At 37.1% G+C, this 22,817-nt stretch overlaps 2 protein-coding genes across 6 annotated transcripts; one reads left to right on the forward strand and one right to left on the reverse strand.

Annotated features, from left to right (window-relative positions):
* The first annotated feature begins 3,351 nt into the window (after positions 1 to 3,351).
* Positions 3,352 to 5,489, forward strand: LOC103702310 (zinc finger A20 and AN1 domain-containing stress-associated protein 8-like). The gene is made up of 3 exons (XM_008784677.4): positions 3,352 to 3,480; positions 3,588 to 3,642; positions 4,597 to 5,489. The coding sequence occupies exon 3, from the start codon at positions 4,626 to 4,628 to the stop codon at positions 5,139 to 5,141; it is 516 nt and encodes a 171-aa protein (XP_008782899.1). The 5' UTR covers positions 3,352 to 3,480; positions 3,588 to 3,642; positions 4,597 to 4,625; the 3' UTR covers positions 5,142 to 5,489.
* Positions 5,490 to 8,562: 3,073 nt separating this feature from the next.
* Positions 8,563 to 22,505, reverse strand: LOC103702309. Of its 5 annotated transcripts, none has more exons than XM_008784676.4 (13): positions 22,279 to 22,505; positions 21,006 to 21,615; positions 19,949 to 20,151; positions 19,608 to 19,805; positions 17,131 to 17,202; positions 13,537 to 13,632; positions 12,872 to 12,951; positions 12,586 to 12,661; positions 12,235 to 12,445; positions 11,524 to 11,720; positions 11,116 to 11,221; positions 9,852 to 9,941; positions 8,563 to 9,659 (listed from the first exon to the last, which is right to left on the reverse strand). In XM_008784676.4, the coding sequence occupies exons 1-13, from the start codon at positions 22,438 to 22,440 to the stop codon at positions 8,917 to 8,919; spliced, it is 2,844 nt and encodes a 947-aa protein (XP_008782898.2). In that variant the 5' UTR covers positions 22,441 to 22,505; the 3' UTR covers positions 8,563 to 8,916. The 5 variants fall into 5 exon arrangements, with proteins under 5 accessions (XP_008782898.2, XP_017697125.1, XP_017697122.1 ...); XM_017841636.3 differs by having other exon boundaries at positions 8,917 to 9,659; positions 22,239 to 22,496; XM_017841633.3 differs by having other exon boundaries at positions 8,917 to 9,659; positions 21,905 to 22,495.
* Between the last annotated feature and the right edge of the window lie 312 nt (positions 22,506 to 22,817).

The following is a 22,817-nucleotide window of genomic DNA, read 5'->3' on the forward strand; positions in this document are numbered from 1 at the left end:
TTTGTAAGAAAAAGCATCATCTGTTATCATTATTGTTGTTGTTAATGCTGTTGTTGCACCTAACTACTAAGACATTTTTCACATGTGCATCAACATCTTTTAAGCGCTTATGTACTACCTATATGGGCAGTTAGGTTTTGCAATATGATAATACTGTTTCTTTTCTTCTTCTTTTTTTTGCAAAATTCCTTTTAAATTTTTACCTGCTTTTGTGATCGTAGCAATAAATTATCTAAATGATACTGTCCTAGATAGAGCACCCTGATGTTGATTTTTGTAAACTACTAGTTAAAGTGGATATGCACATGAAACTAATGAACAATATGAAAAACTTATAAGAATAGTTCCATTACATCCATTTTAACTAAGAGGCCTTTCAATGCTAAGTGTGCTTTTTAGTAAAATTCCCAAGTTACAAAATTATTTTTGTTATTTAGTTGGATAGAACATAATATTATACACTGCATTGATGAGCAAAAATGTAGAGTATCAGCTAAATATAGATTGGTGTAGACTGTGGACAAGTGTCTACCTATGGTGCCTTGAGATATGAAGGAACCGAGCTCAACTAAGTGGTAGGCTGTTAGAGCTTAGTTTATTATATAATAGTTTAATCAAGTTGAGCTTGAGCAGGGTTTAGCAAAAGTTGTTCCAATTCAGCACTTATGAGTTAGGGCTCGTTTGGTTCGCGGAAAGCATTTTTCCTTCTAGAAATATGATTTTTGGGAAGCAGATTCTTAGGAAGAGAATACTTAAGAAAATACTTTTGGCATATTTGGTTGACCATTGGAAAGTGATAGATTTCCAAAGTGCTTATGTTTGGTTGACTATCCAATTTCCTATAAAAGTTATGTATAATTTCTATTATACCCTTAATAAAAATTACATGTTTAATGCCTTTTTAATGCTGAAGGGCCTTTTTGGGAAAAAATAAAAATGGAGTGATTTTCGTTTCATGGGAAAGTAACTTTTCCATGTTTTTCATAGGAAAGACTTTTCCATGAAAGGTGAGAATCATATTCCCATGGGAATACAACTTTTTCGTCTCTTTTCTTTGAAAACTCCAACCAAACAAGAGGCATTTCATTACTTTCCCGTTGACCATACTTTCCCCCCTTCATTTCTCGCGAATCAAACGAGCCCTTAGGAGTAAAGATTTTTACCAAACTGAGCCAACTTTTTTTTTTCTATTGTTTGGCCAAACTTTAATATTCATAATTGGCTTGTTCATGAGTTGGATTGTCAAACTTTTTGAGATGCCATTTACTATCTAAACAAGTTCCTAGCCTAGCTAATCTTCAGTTGTTTGTTAACAAATTGGATTGTTTAAATCCCTAACAGTATCAAATGGGTGAATGTGGCAATCATAGAACCTTCTAGGGATCAAATTTGAACCTTCTCCAAGTGGATTGCTACCACATTTATTATTTATGATTGTTCTTGCATATTGCAGATGAAATGTGTGTTTTGTCTTTGTTATTATTTTTCCAGAGGCAAATTATTGAACTAGTCATGTCTATTTTTTATTACTAGCCTATGAACTCCACGAGTGAGCCCTTTCTGTGAAACTTATATGAAAGTGGTAACAATAAACGTTAAGAAACAAACACTTAACCACCAAGATGAGATAGCAAGATGGTAAATAAATGCTTTGCAGAACATGCATTTCTGATTGGTTTTTGAGCAAGTAAGTTTTTTAATTAAAAGATGAGTCTGGCAATAGGAATTCCCCTATTTATCTTCCCATAATATTGCTCTTTATTGATCAAAAAAAAAAAAAAAAGGAAGCTTGCATTTAATTCGATATAAAAAAAGACAGGATTTTTTAGCAATTCAATCCTTCAAGTTGGATAATGCATTCAATATGCTTTGCGGTCGTGAACACAATGGTGGACGTATAAATTAGTTTTCACAGCGATTTAGTGAATCCATGCATGTCCTGTTAGCTGTCTATGCATGCTAAGCCTCATGAAAGTAAGTGACATGAGCTTGTAGAAGTCTTATGGGTTAGTTAATGCTGGAAGGAAACAACTCTTTCGGTTGGGAAAAATTAAGTCATGTAACTAAGGAGTGATGCAAACAATTATCTTACCAAGTGGCAGGAAGGAATTGATGTAACTCATGGAATTGTTACTAAATACAGGGAATTGATATAACCTCTAAGAAGTTTGGGAACACATACTAAGAACTATCTTTTGAAAGAGTTCGACGTATGGTTTTATTGAATTTTGGTGCTACTTGGAGAGTCCCGGATTACGAGTCGTATGCACCGGCATCCAAATAGATCCTTTACAAATTTCCACGACAAGAATGTGTTGGAAATAAAAGAAAGTTGTCTGCTTTCATGCATGGAAATTTTCGTCGGTAATACGATGTCCGGGCATGTGTGGGAATACCACTAAACTATTCTTTCCTACGTGATGCCACACTTGCGTCACTTCTTAAATATGGAGCCATTCGCTGTTTTATGATTATTATCAAGAATATCCGGCGGTTTTAACTTTTTTTTTTGGTTAAATATCGGTGGATTTATTTATTTATTTATTTTTTCCTTTTACGGGTATTTTACATTGTTTGATGCGAATATATAGAAGAAAATCAAAAAACAATATGTTTCTAAAAAGTTCTAGACACTTATACCTCAGAAGTTCAAAATACTCTGTCCAAGTACTCGACTACGAAGAAGGTCATCCAATCTGTAGCCTGATCGCCTTCTAATAGATGTGCCTCGCCTCAAAGCATCAAATACCCTAAATTAGGTGATGTTTGCCCGCCTTCCTAGTTTGATCTTCGATTTAGTTAATTACAGTCACTGAATCACTCTCCATTAAAAAGCATCAGCATTCGAAGTGGCTCTCAGTTCCACTGCAAGGACTAAGCTGGTGAAGACTACTAGAATTAAATTCTAGAGTAAAATCTGTAAACGCCGAGTTCTAAGATGAAAGACAGCCCGCATGGTAATTTCTGCGCACGAGAACAACCAAAAAGAGGCGAAAAAACATAATCGCTCCGCCGGAACACGTCGACTTTGATCCAAAAGCAGTCAGTTGCATCTCAAAACCACAACATCCGACGGCAACAAACACTCCACGTCATTGGTATATATTAATTTGGTTGGATCTCAGGGTTATCAGTACCCCGACTCGGTACTCTAAAGTCTAAACCGCGAGGGCATGGCGGTCGGGCAGCATCGTCTCGCGGCGAAGGCTTTATCTAAACGAACGCATAAGACATCATACGAGTATACCATCATCAAACGGGTGAGATCTCCTTCCTAGGTGAATGGACGGCCGATGTAGTTGATCGCATATAAATGATTTGCGGAACTGTGGTTAGGAGACGCAAGGCTCGTCTTCAATAGGGGCGGAATGGTAACCCAACCCACCTCTCTCTTTCTCGCTCTCTCCTTCGTCTTTTTATCTCCATTTCCTCTTCCGAGCCCTCGATTCCACGATCCCGAGGCGATTTCTGGCCGCTAGGGTTAGGGTTTCGACCTATTTCTGTTGATTATTTTTCGTGGAGTTTTTGATCTGATAACGGGGGGTTTTGATCCGTTTTGTTTATTTATTTATTTGTTTTGATGACAGCGGATCGTGGGGGATCACGCTGCAGAGGAGTCGGGAAGAAGGCCATTTCGAGCAGGTATGCTAGGGTTTTGATTAGCCCGGATTTGGTTTCTTTGTGTTTTTAGTTTGGGTGGGGGAGGGTGGGGGCTATAACCGAGGGTTAAGCTTGGTTTCTGGTTCAATTGATTTAATTGCTTAAAGGTTACGTTCCCTTTTTTACCTTCTCTTCTTTTTTCTTCATAATTTCGAAATAAAAAGTTGTATGACTGATCACGAGTTGTTCTGGTGCTTTTATTCCCTTCTCCTCCTCCTCCTCCGCCGCCTCCTACTCCTTTTTTTTTTTTCTCTAATTAAAATATTATACCGGTCTGAGTTCGGTTCTGTCTAGTTTTGGGCTCATGATTAGATTTAAAGGCATTAGCTTTTGCATGAAATTGTTGTGAAGTTCTATTTTTGTTTCCCCCCCTTCTTCTTGTTGTAGGTTCTTGAAATTTTGAAATTTTTTTATAACGTAACAGCTTCATTTTTTATTAAATTACGGTTTTAATCCGAGATGTCCTCTTTTTATCCTCTATTTGGTTAGGCTACACGATAAAGGTTAGACTTTGTTACGATGTTTTTCTTTTTAATTTGATTGCTTGAATAATCTCGTTGTTTTCAGCTGAATTTAAAGATTTCTGAGGATTATCTGATGATAATAGTTGTGAACTGGATCAATTTCGGTGAATCACTATTCTTGATTTTGGGTTTGGGCAGTTGTAGATAAAATCTAGATGCGTTTAGTGTATCAGGTTCTTAAATTGGATCAATCACTGGCGTTTATACTGGCAGGTTGGTTCTGAACTGTGATCGTTCTCTCTTAGACTATTTGTGGTCTTTGATTCTTGAAGGTTTAGCTTTTTTACCTTTCAATACTTTGGACATGGTTAGATTGGTGGCTAGGGTTTTTAGAGTATTAAAGCATAGTGTTTGTATAGAGGTTTGCATAAAATTGCTTTGTTGTTTAGATTTTGAGGTTGTGGTGTTTCAGGTTAGTTAAAAAAAAAAAAGAAAAAAAAGATGGAGCACGATGAGACTGGATGCCAGGCCCCTGAAGGTCCAAGACTCTGCATCAACAACTGCGGCTTCTTTGGAAGTGCAGCTACGATGAATATGTGCTCCAAGTGCCACAAGGATATGATGTTGAAGCAGGAACAAGCCAAGTTGGCGGCGTCCTCCATGGGCAGTATCGTGAATGGCAGTGGCAGTGGAAGTGGGAAAGAGCCCATTGTTTCTGGAAACCTGGACATAGGGGCTGGTCCAGTAGATCTGAAGGCCATCTCATCACAGCCATTTGATGCTTTGGTCTCAGGTGAGGGAGGAGAAGCAAAGATGGAGGAGGGTCCGAACAGATGCAACACTTGTAGGAAACGGGTGGGTTTGACGGGCTTCAGTTGTCGGTGTGGGAACCTTTTCTGTGCTGTGCATCGCTATTCCGACAAGCACAACTGTCCATTTGACTACCGAACAGCTGCCAGGGATGCCATTGCTAAAGCAAACCCTGTAGTTAAGGCTGAAAAACTTGACAAGATCTAGAGAGCCGAGAGAGAAGGCCAAGGAACTCCAAAGTGATGCTTCTCTTTCTTATCCATGCCTTTTCTGTTGATGGTGGTTTCTTTTCAGTGTCCTTTGTCGCCGTAAATGGCCCGATGCATGATTTCTGGGGCATCCTTGCAGCCTCAGCCTCAAGTACTTTTTCTTGATGATCAGAAAAGGTTTGCATGTTGGATCTGGTGTGTAAGTTTTTATTCGTGCTGGTTTGATGGACATTAATGTGGCTTATGATTTGGCTAGCTTTGTAACCTGCTACCGTGGTCCTCATGTTACATTTTCTCAGTGGTATCAGCAGTGGTGCATGAAATGGTGTGGAAGTTCATATCTCTACTCATGTTTCTGTGTTGTATTTTTAAGTTAATTAATTGGGGAGTGGGGGGCTAGGGAGTGGTGGCAGTGATTTGGTGATGCCTGGTTAAGTTTTTTGTTTTCTTTCTTCTTCTTTTTTTGGGTATGTGTAGGTTGGGGTGGAGGGACAGAGTGATGGCAGTAATTTGGTGATGCCTGGTTAAGTATTTATGTTTTTCATTTTATTTTTTTTGTAATTTTGTTTGAGTATTGCCACGCTTTTGCATAGTGTATTTGAGGGGGTTGTGTGCATGTGTGTGATTGCATTTCTTTTATAGCTTCCATCATGTCTAGACATTTGATAGTTATATCACTGGCTCCATAAAGTATGACATAGATTGTATGCATGCATTTATGTATATGGGTTTATTTATGTTAACTATGCATCACATATCCATTTCTTTTGTTGCTCTGCTTGTAAGCTACAAGGAGAAGGGAGTGTGGATGGGGGCTTGGTGGCTTATTTTCACCTTCTACAATATGTTTGACTAGTAGCGAACACTTGGGCTATTTTTAGATTGTGCTGTATCCCCATGAAACCTTTATTTAGATGGACCATTTTGCCTCGTTACCTTCTCTGTTCATAACTTTAGATTGTTGTTGCAGATTTTTAGCATAGATGCTATTAAAGATATTTCTGTTGATTTTGGTAGACAATGACAAAGGAAGCTGGGGGATTGATTTTTGATACATACTTAGTATGAGATTATTAGCAAGTTATCTTGGTTGGTACTTGGTACTTTAGATTTAAGAGTTATGCATGGCTATGGCACTATCTTATGTCTATTTATAATTAAATGTGTTGAAATAAATGGTGACGCACTTATTGATTTAGTACGGAATACCCAGTTGCAATGACAGCATAATGGAAGATGATCTTTTATAGATTTGATATGGGAGATGAGGTCTGGAATGGCCGCAGATAAGGAGATGGCGGGTGGTAGAAAAATAATGAGATCAAGGAGTTGAAGATCCTACAGTTCATGAAATGGTGGAATATTTTAGCTGTGTTTTCCTATTAGCTGTATTTTCCTATTTTAGTTCAAGCCTGAGCATCCTTTAATTTTTGTTGATCTTCAGATGGATTCAATGGGCTTCAACTATCTTCGGTCTCCGTGAATTTGTTTTTCCCACTTTGTATTCTGCTTTTAAATTTATCTTGCTTTCCCTGTGTGGGACACTACATATTGAAAAGCTGTTGTTCTTCAAAACATCATTGAATGAGGTGTTCTTCAAGCCATACAAACTCGTAAGCTGACTTGAATCAGAATTTTGTTGCCAAATGGTGGGTTGTGAAGCCCTTCGCTCCTAGGTAGGCTACCTGTAATCTCCAAGTGTTGGTGCTATTATTAGAGAGATGAATCTATGTTAGATGAGTCGGCTTACTGCTGCTCGACAAATACCAAAATGTGTAAATAGCCTTGTGTATTTCACTTGTGGATATGGCATAATGTTTCAAGAAATACTAATGAGAGAGCTGGTTGATTGACTCTAGTGCATTTTGTTTGCAAGATTTGTTGGGATAATTGCTTAGATAATCGCCGATTTGATGTTTAGGGAAACTCGGATCAAATATTTCTACTGATGTGATCCGCCTGGCATGGTATCAAACAAATTGCAGGCCTGTATTGCAGATTGGTGTCTGGAGTGAACTTTGGGTGCTTGCCAAAACTTAATGTGGTTGCGAGCCTGATGCTAGGATCGATTGGTCTCGGGAAGTATTTGGTGCTGCTCGTTTTATCAATCTATATATTGCTGATTTCTATGTGTTGTAGCAAATTTGTGATACCTTCATCGAGGCAAGGTGGAACATCTGCTAAGGGCAGCAGTTTGTGGATGTTAGTTTGGGGAAAGATCCATGTACATGGTTTGGGGAAATGATTTGACTTAGGAGTTCCTGTATCTTGGACAAATCCCATTGATTGGTGCATCATGGGCTTCCTCTTCCAACTATACTGATATCAACAGTGGCAATATGACCGGCCACGGTGGGTCCAATGTTTTTTATTATTATTATTATTATTATTTGATAGTACCTCTAGAAAGTTACGATGGTGAGTCATTAGAGGAAATTGAGCATGAAATAGGAAATATTTGATATAGGAAATGTGGGAGTAGAAAGTCAAAATTGATGTTAATGAGAAGTACATGTCAAGCTAACAATGGAATTTACTGGCCACGATAGACCGTAGAGGTTTTTGGCCGTTGACGAGATTGGAGTTGCTGCAAATCTAATTTTATGCTGTAATATTGTTCTAGATGCAGTTGCATATGCGACATGATGTTTTGGAATAATCTGAAACCTACCGCCAAATAAATGGTGGGTGCAATTGCCCTAGTTCAGGAGATCCATTGGAAGGGCATTAACTTTTGAATGCTGCTGGATTCTTCAAAATTTGGCTCCTTGTATCCCATTTAGACGTGCATAACTGCTTGCAGCCAAATACGTCTTTAGAGTCCTCTAGTCGAAAGGTTAGTAATAGTGTTGGGTTAAGAACATATGTTATTCTTTATTGACTATATTACTGAGTATTATTAGTTTATTTGTATGCATGCTTACTCTTGCAAAGAAATGAGAGGAAAGAAACACAGAGATCAAATTTACTGGATAAATTTCTTCTTGTCGTGTGGCGAAGTTGTTCGCTTGGATTGGAATGGGTATGTAATATGATTGTTGAGTTTACTGGTTTCCATGAATTGTGGACACACAACTCTCGCAAATGTGCAGGGGGATAGGGTTGACTAGACTCCTGCCTGTAGTAGCTTTATCATAATGTTTTGCTGGTTGAAAGACTTGCGTTTTAGAAACCGGGATCTGCTTCTTTTATAGGATTGCGATCCAATTTCATGTCAAAAATGTTTCTCATTTCCAGTTGGCATCATCAAACAGAAGTCATTCTGTTGATCTTCCCATGTCAATTTTTTCGCAGACAGATTCGGAGAGGCCACTGCAGGCACACTTGTAATCCACGGAAGAGTTCCAGACTGATCTGCAGCTTTACATCAGATTGCTCAAATTTATAAGCCATTAAAGAACCAGGTCAGAGGAAGAGTGTAAATGGGAAATGGTCGAAAAGAATACTTTTATGCAGTTACCAGAGAGATGCTATCGAGCTCCGATGTGGAAGAGATCACAGGTGCAAATATTCATCACCCACAATTATTAAAAATGCAGAAAATACACTTTTATTGATAGGACCAGCATTTTATTCTATAGTTCAGAGCCAAAGGGAATTATCCCATGAATAGGGCTTTATTGTAGCACCTAGCATATTGAAGCATTATGTTTTGGTGGTCGAAACTCTTCAGATGCCCCAAGATCCAGTCTATGATCTTCACCAAGAAGTGATGCTTTGTGGTGGTCGTTACGATACTCTCAGGGTCCAATTAGCTGGGTCCATAAGCATCTTCAAGCTGTAATGTTGAAATAGATGGTGTAAGTTTCATCTCTCAAGTTCAGCAACGGCTCCAAGAGGAAATTTCTTCTTGCACCCTTGGCCACAAAACTGACAGGATGGTACTGCCTCAACCCAGAAACAGGAGTGAAACTTGCCGCCTGACGGAAGGATATGTCATCTGATACTGAAACCCCTTGGCATATGAGCTGAATGCTCCTGGTTGAAGTACTTGCTCCACTAGACACAAAGCAGCCCTGTTGGCTCACTGATTCTAAAGACACAGTGTTTGGGTTCCCATCCAATCCTGGAACCAGGCGGAATAAAGATCTTGATCCAGTGGCACCAGAGATTATCAGGCCATTATTTGGCCCTTGCTGCACCACCATCCCAGGAAGATCAAATGGCTCAAGCATCACAGAGCTTCCAACAACCATCTTACGGGCAGAGACACGTGAGCTCTTTGAGTTTGGAGTGACAATTCGGAACGTTGCATGAACAGCACCATCAGTTCCATCGTCGGGCCAGTTCTCCATCGCGAGAGAACCATTTGAGTTAGAGATGACCATGGTCTTGTTGTTGAACTGTTGGGTGAGTGATGTCAGCTGAGAAGTATATGAAGCTGGTACTGCAGTGATCCAATCTGAAAGGGAGGTGGAATTTCCAGTCTTAATGTCCCAATCGCCATCAGTCAGACCTGCAAGAAGGTACGGACCAAAAAGGATTGCCTGGATGGACCCATATCCAGGTCGATCATCTGTGAAATTGGAAAACAATACCAATCAAGGCTATATTAGTTCCAATTTTGCTAACCTTCTTGAACATGCAAATTATTTGGTTAGTTCCTCGTGTGTCTTCTAGAACCAATTTTTGATGAGAGGGGAGGAGAGGGGGGGCACAACATGCATGTATTTATATAACGGCATGGCAAAGAGTTCCATGATGTAACCTTTTACGGCCTCTGTTCTTAAATTGATGGGGAGCTGAAGACCCAAGTTGTCATTTGAAGCCCATATTCTGGTGACACCAAAGAAATTTCCTGCCAATGAACAAAGAAGAGAGGAGGTGGGGGAGTCAATGATGAGGTACATTTACTAAAGAAAATATGATATCGGCTGAACTTCAATTGATCTTCTAACAAAGTGAAGTATAATTTCGTGTGAACTTGAGAGCAAAGAGCATGGTGAATCATGCATCTGCTCATTGTCACAGCAGCTATGACTGTTGCATGTAGATTGTGATGTTCTTTTCCCCTCCTAAGTTCAAAGTGATTATACCTTCATTTCTGTTTAAAATCTAAGCTCTCGTCAACTCCCAGTAACAACCAATCAAATGTAGTTCAAAAGTAATGGAGAAATGTAGTTAAAAAGTAATAGGGAGTGTCATGAACGGCATCAGTTCTTTAACATATGAATAACCAAATATTCTCTCTCCTAGAATGAATGAAGTTCCGAAATAGATGAGGCTATTTAAGAGCCTCATGTCGATGTCTAAGATTTTAACATCCATAAACTATCCAGATGACTGTCAGACTCCAGCTATGTGTCAATTACAAAGAAGTGAGATGCTAAAACTCATGATTTATGACTACTTATGTAAACAGTGGGACAAGATGCACAAAATACAAAATGCTGGAAGGACATAAAGAACTCGGCACAAACTACTGTTTTTTTTTTTTGTTACTTTTAAAATGTAACACTCTGAACTTTTTCTGGTGACTTCATCGAAATCTAGTCTTAGCTACAGAATGTTTGAACCAGCCTTGACACTTTCGGTATAATGACTTTCTCTCTCTTAATGCACAAAATTTTTCTCCTAGTGCTAGACCTCCCCCAATCTTATTTCGAATCTGCCTATGAAGTCCTCAATTCTGTTTATTTCTCTGATGTCACACATTTATTTAAATACACTAATTTCTACTTTGTTTATCAATTTTGCATAACCAAAGATACTGGCTTGAATGGCATTGTAAAACTATTTAATTTCAAGTGGCAATATTATGCTGCTTCTTGTTATCCACATATGAAGGCACCTCCTCCAGTATTCTTATCACCTTACATGCCAAATCTGTTATGAACATGTCTGTTTCTTCAGTTCAAATATTACCTTCAAATGTGAGTGATTTTCTAGCTTTTAATCTAAAGAGGTCCAGAAGAAATATGCATAAGATCTGGATAGATCAACTAAAAGGAACAAAGATCAAAACAAGTCACCTGGATATGGTAGTTGCATATCTTGACCATTTAATGCTGCTCTTGCACCATCTAAAGATGTCCAAGAAGGTATCCGCAGGTTCAGGGTTGAAGACTGACTAATTGACTGTTACAGTGAGATACAAGAGTCAAAAGAACACAATTTAGCTCCCTGAAATGTCTACAAATTGAGAAAAGCTATTTGTTATGTCCACTAATAAATAAAATGATCTCAAGGCCAACGTTGAAGTGGAATTTTATATATTAAAAAATATTTCCTTTTTCCTATGGGAAGGAAGCCAAGAGCCATTAGAAGAGTGTAATTGTCAGCTAATTGCAGAAGTAAGAACCATGATATTCAAGAAGTAAGCTTTAGTTACTACTTGGCAATCCTTTAAGCAGTTAAAACAATGATGCTCTCAGAAATACCTCATTTGCAGAAATGGTCAATGTGACTTGAAGGTAAGGGTCCTGTGAGCTAACAGGTTTTATTTTTTGGTGAAGTGCAATCTCTCCGGATTTCCAATTAAAAGAACTTGGTATATATTGTATGATATAGAGTCCGGGTGTACTTCCCTTCTCCTCAAAGTAAATAGAATCTCCAAGCTTCGAGAATGATTCTATTCCTGGAAAACAAAAGAAGATGCATGTACTCACCAACAACATAATGTGTTTAAAAACAGTAGGTGTGAACAGACCAGATGAAAAATAGCATGTTTGGAGCAGACAAAATCTAACATCTGGACATGCATAGGCATTGCAATATCAGTCGATCTACTGCTAATAGATATTGATGCACCGACGCCTGTAAATGGTGCCTTACTAAAGGACCTTTTTCATTAAACTGATTGACGATTATAAGTCTGGAATAGCAATAGAAATGCTAGAGTCATGTTATCTCAGGTCTCAAAAGACAGCTTTAAAACCCAAGCGATGTAGAAGTTCAGCTATGGGTTTTCTTGAGCAAGAGAAATTTAACGACAACACAGTATGGTTTAGGGAATACTTGCATTATAGGTCACATTACTTTTAGAATACAGAAAACCAAGATTCAGGAAGTATTAGTATCACAGAAAGCTTCATATAATATCACGGATTACTTAAGGAACACAATGTGCTGAGGTAATAATATAGCATTACCTGTTCCATAACAACACCAAAATGAATCAAACTTAGTTCCCCATCCATGATAGCTTCGTGCCTTTGACTTCCCAGGCCCCTGTGGTAGCATATAGATCATTACTCCAGGCTCCCTGCCTCTTTGAATGCTTAGCACACCATTCATCAGGGCTCTCTCATAATAATCAGCATACATCATTTCCTTCGTCCATCTGAATAAGTTGCGAGAAACCTGTATAGATAGGGCATTTGCACATAAAATTAGTACCTATAAAAAAAGAAAAGCTTTACGTGCAAACCAAATGCCATTAGGCTAGTTAACTTTCCAACATAATTTTGATAGCATCAATACTGAAATCAAGTTTTAGACACCTTAAGCATGTTGTATGTTGTACAGGACTCTTCATTTTCTGTACTTAGAGTGTCTGCTAAACGTTTTGGATCAGACCTGTATGAAAATTAAAGGAATGAACCCACAATTAACAACAAAAGCATCTTCAAGCATATCATTTCTCAAAAACAAAGAATTAATCAGTAGTTCAAAAAACCAGCTGCATCAACACTCCTCCCCCCCAAAAACAAAAACACCCAAATTAAAAAAAACTCTATTGTTGTGAAAAATGGTAATAAAAAAAAATATATTGCCTTGTTTTATTACCAGAATTCACTGACGGAGGTTCCTCCTGTTGCATAGCTGTGGGAAGAATTCACAATATCCATAAAGAATGTTCCAATTTCCTGTGAGTTGGATAAAAATTATCTTCAATTCATCCAGCAAGGTCATAACAATGCTACGACACCATTAAACTTATAGAAATCAAATATTCAGAGGAAAAATATAAATGTTAAACACGAGCCATGTTGCTCTTTAATTTGTGGACTGAATGGAGGTGCTATAAAACAAAGTTGTACAATATTCCAGCTGATGTCACTGATACAGCAAGCTCCAGTAGACCATGTAAAAATGTGGAAAAGAATATATAGACCATGATACTCTTAACACTACAAGTGGACCGTTCAACCATCATACAAGCATATGATCGCTGTTCCAAATGGAAGAGTGCAGTACAAGCAAGTAGGAACAATTGAATTCAAAAGAAGTCTAGAACTTGGAAATCTTGCTAATGGTTGTAGTGAACTGCCAATTCTTACAGAGGAATTGTGGCTTCTAACTAGACCTTTAAGACAACTTATACCTTTTGAAAATAACTTTTTGGACTAAGAATGATGTTATTTTCCAAGGAAACAAAAAATAAGGAACTAGCTTCCAGATCATTACACAGCCAGCTAAGTGCACTGGCATATACCATTAATAAGTTTTACCTTGTAAAGAGCATCACCAGTGACTTCATATCGCATTTGCGCTCCTATAACAACTGGGATATGTGTATTGGCATGAAAGCCAGAAAGGCTATCAGTCTGCAACCAACATGTAAAGGTGGCATCATCTAGGATTAAAGAAAAAAATGGATATATATTTATTATCAAAAGTAATGATGGTGAAAATGCATTATTATAAGAAATAAGATACTTGGGGAACATGCTAAATGGCATTAGATTTATTGGCTATACAATGGATCTCAGGTTTTCACTCTCATAAACTTAATATTCCATCTTAATATGTTCACAGTTCTTAGAAAACATGCTACCATTTTCCATGAATTATTTATAGTGATCAAAGCAGCTTCCCTGAAGCCATTAATACAGTAGCTACAATCATTCATTGATATGATAATTGCCATGCTTATGATGTTTGTTCTACATGTCCAATTCCAAGAATTATCTATGGGATTCAAATGAAAGATCATCTCTCCGCGATGGAAGAAAGCAACATGAAACAAATAATAGAGTTTTTTGTATAGAATAATCACATGGATATATTAAGATAGCAAACACTAATATATTTTAGTTGCGACTGGACTTGTCCAAACAAAACAGGCAAAAAATTGGGGCTTTTAATTTTCACTCAGCTACATAATTACCTACAAAATTTAGGCCTTAGTTTCAACTAACTTAGAACTCAAAGCTACATGTGGATTATTATTTTAGTAAGATGAAAATAAGTGTTCCTATTATCATGGCTAAGAATAATTTATTTAAAAAAACAGAAGTGCTGCAGATGACATAGAAAGACCTTGTCCTCGCAAATAAGCAACAATTCAAGTTTTATATGAAATGAAGACTATGGTTGGCTGGTTGCATCAAGTATTGCATCAACCTTACTCAGAGGTGATGCAAGGATAGTTGATTTTTTATATCTTGATGCAATCCCATCATACAACAAAGCCTGTTTCCATGGTGAGTCCAAACTTATTCAATATAAGCAACTTTTTTATCAACTGTTGCAGATATGGAAGAATGTGCATGTTGTGGCTTATCACAGCTCATAAAATACTGTCCATATGATGGACATCATCACATTAAAATTTGAATCACATTCATATTTCTTGTGCTGACATTAAAAGTCTCGACATTCAATTGACAAGGTCAAGCTTCTTGGAGGAACAAGTTTTACATGTAAATATACAAAAGTAGGGATTGGGAAAAATTGCTCATATTTTACTAGAACTTCAAGAAGATGGGATGAAGAGAGAAGCTTTATTTTGTAAGTATTAAAATATTCATATTCACTTTTAACCAGAGGAGAGGTTAGGTTATTGATCGCAGATGAGAATCCATCAAAGCATGTAGCTTAGCAACCCATTGAATGTTCAAATTGTATGCTATAAAACTTCTACAATTGTTAAATTGTTGGCTTTAAATTTGCAAGCTAGGTTTCATTATATCGATCAAGATTCACTGTGAGGACTGTTATTTCGAGTGTAAGAACACTAAATATGCACCTGTTTATGGAAAATTAGGTAAACAACTGGGGCATCAGGAAGATTATGCATTAACACAAGGCTCTAGGTTTATTGAATAAGAGAAATTGGGACTGGAAGACTTGCCACTTGATCTGGACAAGTTTGTTTATTTATTTAATATTATTTTCTTTTAACATTATAGTGAGAAGAAGACAGTGAAATTCTATGGATGCACTAGTTACATTAATTAGGAAGGAATCTTCTTGGAAAGAGTAAAACAAGAGCCCTTTAAGGTTCAGTCATGTTACTAGTTTCATCTTTAAAACAATCAAATATAGCACAGAGACAATAACAGAAGAAGGTCAAGCTTGTCTTCTTGTATCTCTAGTAACTTTCAACATGTATCTCTATGTATCTTTTTCGAACAAGGTTTGCTGAGTATCATCATGATATTATTTTCCCAAATAATGACTGCAATATGAGTCTAAAAAGCCTTGGCTCTAGGCGTAACACGTAACACTAGGATGTCTGGCAATGCCATAGTGACCTCATAGTGCAGCTCGTTTAACCTCATACAAGCAAGGGGATTTGATGGAAAACATAATATGATTGCCTTCAGCTTCAAGGCTATATGTGAACAACCTTCTCGTAATGTCCCTTTCGTAACCACATTAGATATTTCAAGGTACAAGCAAATGGTCACATTCAATGCCTGTTAGAAACGGACATTACATGTTATCATATATCAAGTAGAAGGCCACCAAGGTCAAATACTTTTAGCAGTTTAGGGTTTAGGAAAGATTTGAGGGAAAGGAGATTCAGAAAGGAAAGAAATAGGATTCATCAAGAAATGCATGATTTGGAATGCATATTGTTGATAAAAAACTGTAAATAGCTGAGAAACAGTGCATTCAAGAGAGCATACTTCTTTATTATAAAAAAAAAGGAAAAAAACAATACACCTTCATAGTTTAGGAGTGATTCACATGTCAAAAATTCAGTGGTTACAAATATAGAAAAGTGAAAATTATGACGTGTTAGATAGCTCAGCTCTTTCCTTTTCCTTAATCACATAAGAAAAGGAAAAGATAGTCTACTTGAATCGGAGTGATTTAGGACAAATTTAGGAAAATTTGGAGAAAGAATTCCTAATTAAGCCAACAAATTAGAAACGAGCAAGAAGTGCAAAGTTCGGGTTAGATTTGAGTGATCAAGAATCAAAAGCATAGAGATTGCATAGAAAAACAATTGAAAATTTCGGAATAAAATTTAAGTAAAGTTTCTTAGGGTATATGGGTAGAATATTTTGAGTGATAGTCTAAAATTTAAACATATTGTTTGCTCATATAGTATAGATTAAAAATTACCATATTTCTTTTATCTTGCCCCCTGAAAAATTTATAATTTCCAAATTCAGGTGTTTCTTTTAAAGCTTCAGCACCTGCATAGTTACTTATCATCCACGGGCCTTTTGTTTGGATTGTATTTTAATTAGGGTTTATCACTCAAATAGTGTGCTTTAGAGGCAAATGTATAGTCAAACCTTCACTTTATTCAGACTGAACATTGGAGGCTCGCCACATTCAACCATCAGCTTAAGCTCCATAACCAATAAAGTGTGTTGCTATGCCCACCAAGTGGGCCTTCAACGACTGCAGACCACTCTCTTGCCAAAATTTTTATTAAACAAGAAGGTGGCTCCAATTGACTGAGAATTGGCATTCAGAAAAAATCAAAAAAACTGACGCATTGTACCTTGATCCATATTTAAATTGAAATGCACAGAGATGACATAAGCCTTATTGGCTAAAGTCTGATTTTTTTGGTAAGTAGTAGTAATTAGCTAGTTGAAAACAGTGTTTGCTATCATAATACCTGTTACACATTTGATAGTAACTACTGAATTGCAAACAAGATTACCAATAAATAGAAATCTGTGAAGTCCATGCGCTAAATTAATCTTGTCTGACAAAGAACCTCCAAGTCAAAATAGCAGATTCATATAAATTCCATTTCTTTTGTTTAGAATGAAATTTACTGGTAAAATGAAAAAGGAAAATACTGCAAGTTAATAAGGAGCAAATCCATGATTTTAGCTAGGAATGATGCTGACCTGCAGAGCAAGAAAACCAAGAAAACATGGTTTGTCAAAAAGATGAGCCAATATCAAATGCTTCTGATCATTCTGCATGAAGTCAACATAAAAATTAGAATAAAAGTCAACATAGAAATTCACATATTACAAAAGGAATAAAAGAAACCTACCAAATACGCTAAAAAAGAAGATAAATGGATAACTTGATATGGGGATGTTGCATAAAAAAAAACTTTATTTTCACTTAGCAACAATGAGATACCTTTTTTCAGGAAAAGTATGTTTTGGACTCTACTGAACCATATATGCATCTAACCCATAGATAAATGCATATATTTAGCTCAAAAAGCACTAGACAAAGACACATGATGCTAAGAGATGCACATGCAGTAGAATGGTGCAAATGTAAGAATGTTCTTATAGTAGTTATAAGGACAGGGGATAACAGTCCAGTAAAGTCCAAACACCATTTATGCAGGGCAAAAAGTAAAAGTGGATCATTTTTGCAAAAATTAAAATAAAGTGGACTTGCAAATTTCCCCAATTATTTGTGCCAACAATTCTAGTTCATAAATATAACTAAAACTAGTATCAACAAAGTTGCATTTTGAGGTAGAGTTTTCCAGATTGCAGCAGGTATACTAGTTCTCCAATGGAAATCATTCATGTTAAATCACATAGAATCAAACTACAATACAACAGTTATAGATATGCAAAAGCATTGGATACAAAATCTATTTCACCATCAATGTGTGGTTAAGTTATTTTACCATCATTTCCCCATCAATATATGTGAACAAAACTAGTTATTTCAAGCTACACAATTTCCATCTAGATATAAATATTATCAAAGAAATTCTAATATATATTGCAGTAATTTTCCCATAATTCATGTTATATTTTCAAAGTCAATATGAGATGCCAAAGGACCATGATAACATATTCTCCAACAAACATTATATTTGAGATGGACTTTATATGCTTCAAGGAAAACCAACTACACATATTGTATACAAGGAATCAGTTGAAGTAATTATAAATGACTGAATGAATAAAGTTTACATTAGATTAAAAAAAATAGAGTAACAAATATACTGACCTAGAGAACCAGGGTGCAGGAGGATCTGAGGACTGGACGATTGTGAAGTTTATGAAGTAATGTACTGAATGTTTACCAAATAAAAGAAAAGGTTCTACATACTCAAATTGTATTATTAAAAAAGAGTTTGGCTTTATTGGAACCAATAACATGGTACCCTTCATAAAACATTTTTAAGAATTAGGACAAAATTTCTTACAAAATTTTCTCTATAAAAAGATGAGATGATGGCTTTTTAAATTTACGTTTTTGCAGGAAAACTATTTCCCATTTGATTTCATCATTCACCCACTCACGAGTTCAAGAAATTGACTAGATGGATGTGTTATGGGGAGGTCATACCAACTGAAATATTCTGAATAGAGAAATAGTGAAATCCCCCTCCCCCCCCCCGGGGCCCAAAAAAAAAAAAAAAAAAAAAACTCTCTCTCTCTCTCTCTCTCTCTGTGTGTGTGTCTCTCTCATACTCTCATATTTTGGACATTTAGATATCTTAGATGAAGAATATGAAACCAATGCAAGTAATTATCCACAAGGAGGTTCATGCATTTAAAATTTTATATTCTTGAATAAATGCTGATATGAATCAGACCTACATGAACTGAATAAGAGACACTCAAATCTAGAGACTCATGCACTCACACTGCACATGGATGTCATCCGTGCATTAAAATTTATAATCAACCAAAAACAGATTTGTTAGAAAGTTGCAATATATTTGATGGCAAAAGTTGTTGCAATATATTTGATGGCAAAAGTTCTCTATGTTAGATGTAAAGAAATCTACTTGCTAAAACATATTTTTTGGAGGAAAAAATGTGCCACAGTAAAGTTGGACATTTTGCTTCTAGTATAAATGCTCAACAACAATAGTCCACAAAAATAGAACTTCCACATACAATACTAGACAGTTCCACATACATTACCAGACAGTTCAGCCAGGAATCAAATGTGAGGTTCAGTAAAGAGTCAGCGGATACTATTTTCCATCATAAATATGCTTCCCAAAACAAGGTGATAACTTAGATCTAACAGTTCCTAATATCATATATCTTGCTTTTTTTTGGTTCTAGGGAAAAACAGAAACAAGAAACTACATCCTGAAGTAACTAATTCCCATAGCATATATCTTCAAGAATGTTTGCCTAGTTGAAATACGTATTTGATTTGAAACTTTGAACCAACTAATACAGCTAAGCTTTACATGTTCTTCAAACAGCTAAGAGACACACATTGTTTGATTTATAATCTTCAAATATCTTGATCATTACTAAATAGCAAAGGTTGCCTAGGTAGATGAATGTCAACTACATTGTACTAGAACTATTCTGGCAAATAAGTTAGTTCAATGTGAATTATTGATAAAAAAGTAATGACTGCAATGAAATAAATTTACCGTTATGCTGTACAACCTATAAAGAACATCATTCATTCCACCAGTTTCTTCATTTAGAGATAACCAATGTCTCTCTATACTATATTTCAGTATGACATTTTTCACACGGTTCCCAAAGTATTCAGCCATCCAGACCACCATTTGTAATGCTTTACTGTTCCCAGCCCACGAATATTGATCAAGAAGACCTGCCATGATCTGTTAAAAAAGCAGAATTAGTTTCTATGTAATAAATTACAATGAGAGCAAACATGAAGATGTAAGTAACCAAAGCCGGGGTCACTGAACATTATGCACAAAGAATATTCCCTGGAGTATTACAATTAACACCTGAGGCTTACCTTGTGTATGGTGTAATATGGAGCCCAGACATTTTTTATAGCTTCAAAGAGGTCAAAAAAACTGGGAGGAAAAGCAGAAAGATATCCTGTTCCCATTTTCTTCTGGCAAGCATCAAGTGCATCAACAACTGCTGACATTCTCTCATAGAGAGTATCATTGTGTGTACTAGCCCACATCATAGCAGACGCACTCATGTAATGCCCTACAAAAATGATAGCTACCATTCAGTGCAATCACTCTGATTCACCAAGTGTTAGAGAACGTAGTAGCATAATCACCAGTTTGGCATTCATGAACAATGAATTCAGCATAGGTCAAAATTTATTACTTGGAACATGTGGATATCATCCAGACTGAGACTACGAGAATTTTTTTTTCGAAATAATCTAAATAGTTGATGGATTTATAAACAAGCAATGGTCTGTAAAAGCAACCACCATGATCAGTAACACCACAAAACAGTGATGATGAAAAACAAATTACAAGAGAATATTCAATGATTTGCACATATTTCATGAGTAATAATTTTGTATTATTCCTTAATTTTTCATAAATAATAAGAAGGTTTGTGAGTATTTCAGAAGCAATTTGCAGCACTAGTCAGCCAATAAAAGAAGTTGAAGAATTGGAGAATTTCTTCAACAATATGACAAAAAGAGCAACACTTTCCCCTTTTTTCTTTTCAAATTAGTTCAAACAGTCCATTCGAGATCCTGAATTAAATTTAGTTGATCAGGTAACAGCCATTAATCAAATTAGTAATGCATGTAATAGAAGAAAACCTGCACACTCATTTCCAAACATCAATTTTAAGCAGAAATGGTTTAAAAAGGCATATAGACAGAGCTCAGCAGCTTAATGAACCACAACTTTGTGATCTTCCCAGAATTGAGTTCATCTGTGACTAGATCGACAGAACACAGGACTTTAAGCAATTGAAGCCAAACCAATATCTAAGCAGGATAGTAAGGCTCCACAAATTGTCAGAAAATATGCATCCACGATCAAAATTAAACACATGCCAGCTATTATGTTTGAAGAACAGAAAACACTAACCCACAAAATGCCCTCTAAGCTGAACATCTGGCCCCTCCCACCCTCCATATGGTTTACCAGGAGCAGATAGACCGGCCTGATTTCGATAGTTCCAAACCAACCGATCCACGTCCAGCAACAACAGGTACTCCAAATTTGTCTGCTGTGCTTGCGCATACATCGAATCTGGATCCAGGCGGACATCATGGAGTGAGACTTGGCTGAGGAAATCTCCTCCTTTCTGCCACGCATAGACCCCTCCCAACCCCTTCATGCTCCGGTATAACATCAACCAATCAAACTCCTCGAGCGGAGCTTTAGTGTTCAGAAGCTTTCGAGGGCGCAAGTCCATCCATGTGGACTCATCAGTTGGATTCAAGTGGTAATGAGAAAGCATCTCCTCCTTCCATGTTTCATTCTTGGTAGACATAAGCTGAGCACGGACTGTGTGCGAGGATAGCTGAGTAGGAGTGTTCGTACATTCCTTTGCAGAGACTTGGCCTGATAGCGTGGATGCTAGGAATAAGAAACCAAGCAACAGCCCATATGCCATTTTCCGTCTATTGTTCAAGTAAGAACGCCCGACTAGAAGATAAACTATCGGACATACACTGAAGGAGAATGAGAAAACCTGGAATTTTCGAAGAAGATAAGAGTGTTATGCCAATTGAAACTCGACAAGCACAGTGACTAAATTCTACAAAAAAAACAAAGATATAAAGAGAAAGAAGCCAGCGAACTTAAAAGAAATCTTCGAAATTTTCTTTGAAATTCCGACATATGATTCAACATCATTGGAGAAAACACAAAATTCTAGACAGAGTGTGAAGTGCGTGCCGGGACTAAGCTAAAAATCGGATCTTTTTCATATCTACTAACAAAACATCAAGAAAGGCGAAGAATCAGTCAGGAACAGATACCAGCGTAGCAAGAACACACAGAGAATTGCGAGGGGTCAAGATTTAACGCCAGAGGAGCACAAAAAGATACGATCTTTTTTCAAGTAAATGGATAGTTTCTGTACCCAGCGACCGGCCTTCAAAGGAATCCAGCTCCAAGTACGAAGACAACCAAGATACCAACAAGCCGCAAGAAGTAGATTGATTACGACACGGATTATTTATAAGCTGTCTCGAAAGGATAAGGCCGGTGCGGTGCAATTTTTGCTCCCGTGAACGAAAGAATTGAGAAGGAAAGGAGGCATTCTCATTACCAAAAAAGAAACAAAAAAAAGGAAGGAAAGGGGGGATTAACCGGGGAAAGGACAAATCCAGAAAAGATCACGGGGTTTTACGGCGCCATGTGATCCTTCAACCTCGGCTCTCGGCCCCAAGGCCACCTCCCTCCTTCTGTAGCCCCATTTACCAGTTCTACACCCTCGGTCGGCGTCACTATCTCGATCGATCGCCATCGGTGGTGGAATTGGCGTCATCTGCAACCGACAGCTCCGCTCCATCTGCAGCGGGAAAGAAAGGAGGAGAAGGAACCGTTGCGTCACTCTGGCTCCAATCGATCGATTAGGTTTAGGATTTGAGACTTGGGTTAGGGTTAGCTTCAGGATCTTGGGCATTTTTTTCGAAAAAAAAGAAAAAAAAAATTATGGGGAAAGTTGGCGGCTTCTTCTGACACGCGAGGTGGGACCCGGGGAGTAGATTCTTGTGGTGGCGAGCCTACACGGAATCTCCAAGGATAGCTTCCATTTCTTATCTTTTTCTCAACGCACTTTGAGACAACGTCCTTGGTATTTCTTTAAAGGCTCGAGTGACAGATTTATATACGATATTTAAACTCTATAAGGTGTTATATGATACACTGAATCTTTCATATGTAATA

Source organism: Phoenix dactylifera, chromosome 7, assembly GCF_009389715.1.
Source record: "Phoenix dactylifera cultivar Barhee BC4 chromosome 7, palm_55x_up_171113_PBpolish2nd_filt_p, whole genome shotgun sequence".
NCBI classification, from domain to species: domain Eukaryota; kingdom Viridiplantae; phylum Streptophyta; class Magnoliopsida; order Arecales; family Arecaceae; genus Phoenix; species Phoenix dactylifera.

What these genes read in the sequence shown, in the direction of transcription:
- LOC103702310 (XM_008784677.4), top strand. Translation starts at nt 4,626, where the DNA reads ATGGAGCACGATGAGACTGGATGCCAGGCCCCTGAAGGTCCAAGACTC.
- LOC103702309 (XM_008784676.4), bottom strand. Translation starts at nt 22,440, where the DNA reads ATGGAGCGGAGCTGTCGGTTGCAGATGACGCCAATTCCACCACCGATG. An exon ending in ATAGGTTGTACAGCATAACG is followed by an intron (nt 17,203 to 19,607) that starts GTAAATTTATTT and finishes GACTTCATGCAG; the next exon opens with AATGATCAGAAGCATTTGAT. An exon ending in TATGCAACTACCATATCCAG is followed by an intron (nt 9,942 to 11,115) that starts GTGACTTGTTTT and finishes GTTCATTGGCAG; the next exon opens with GAAATTTCTTTGGTGTCACC.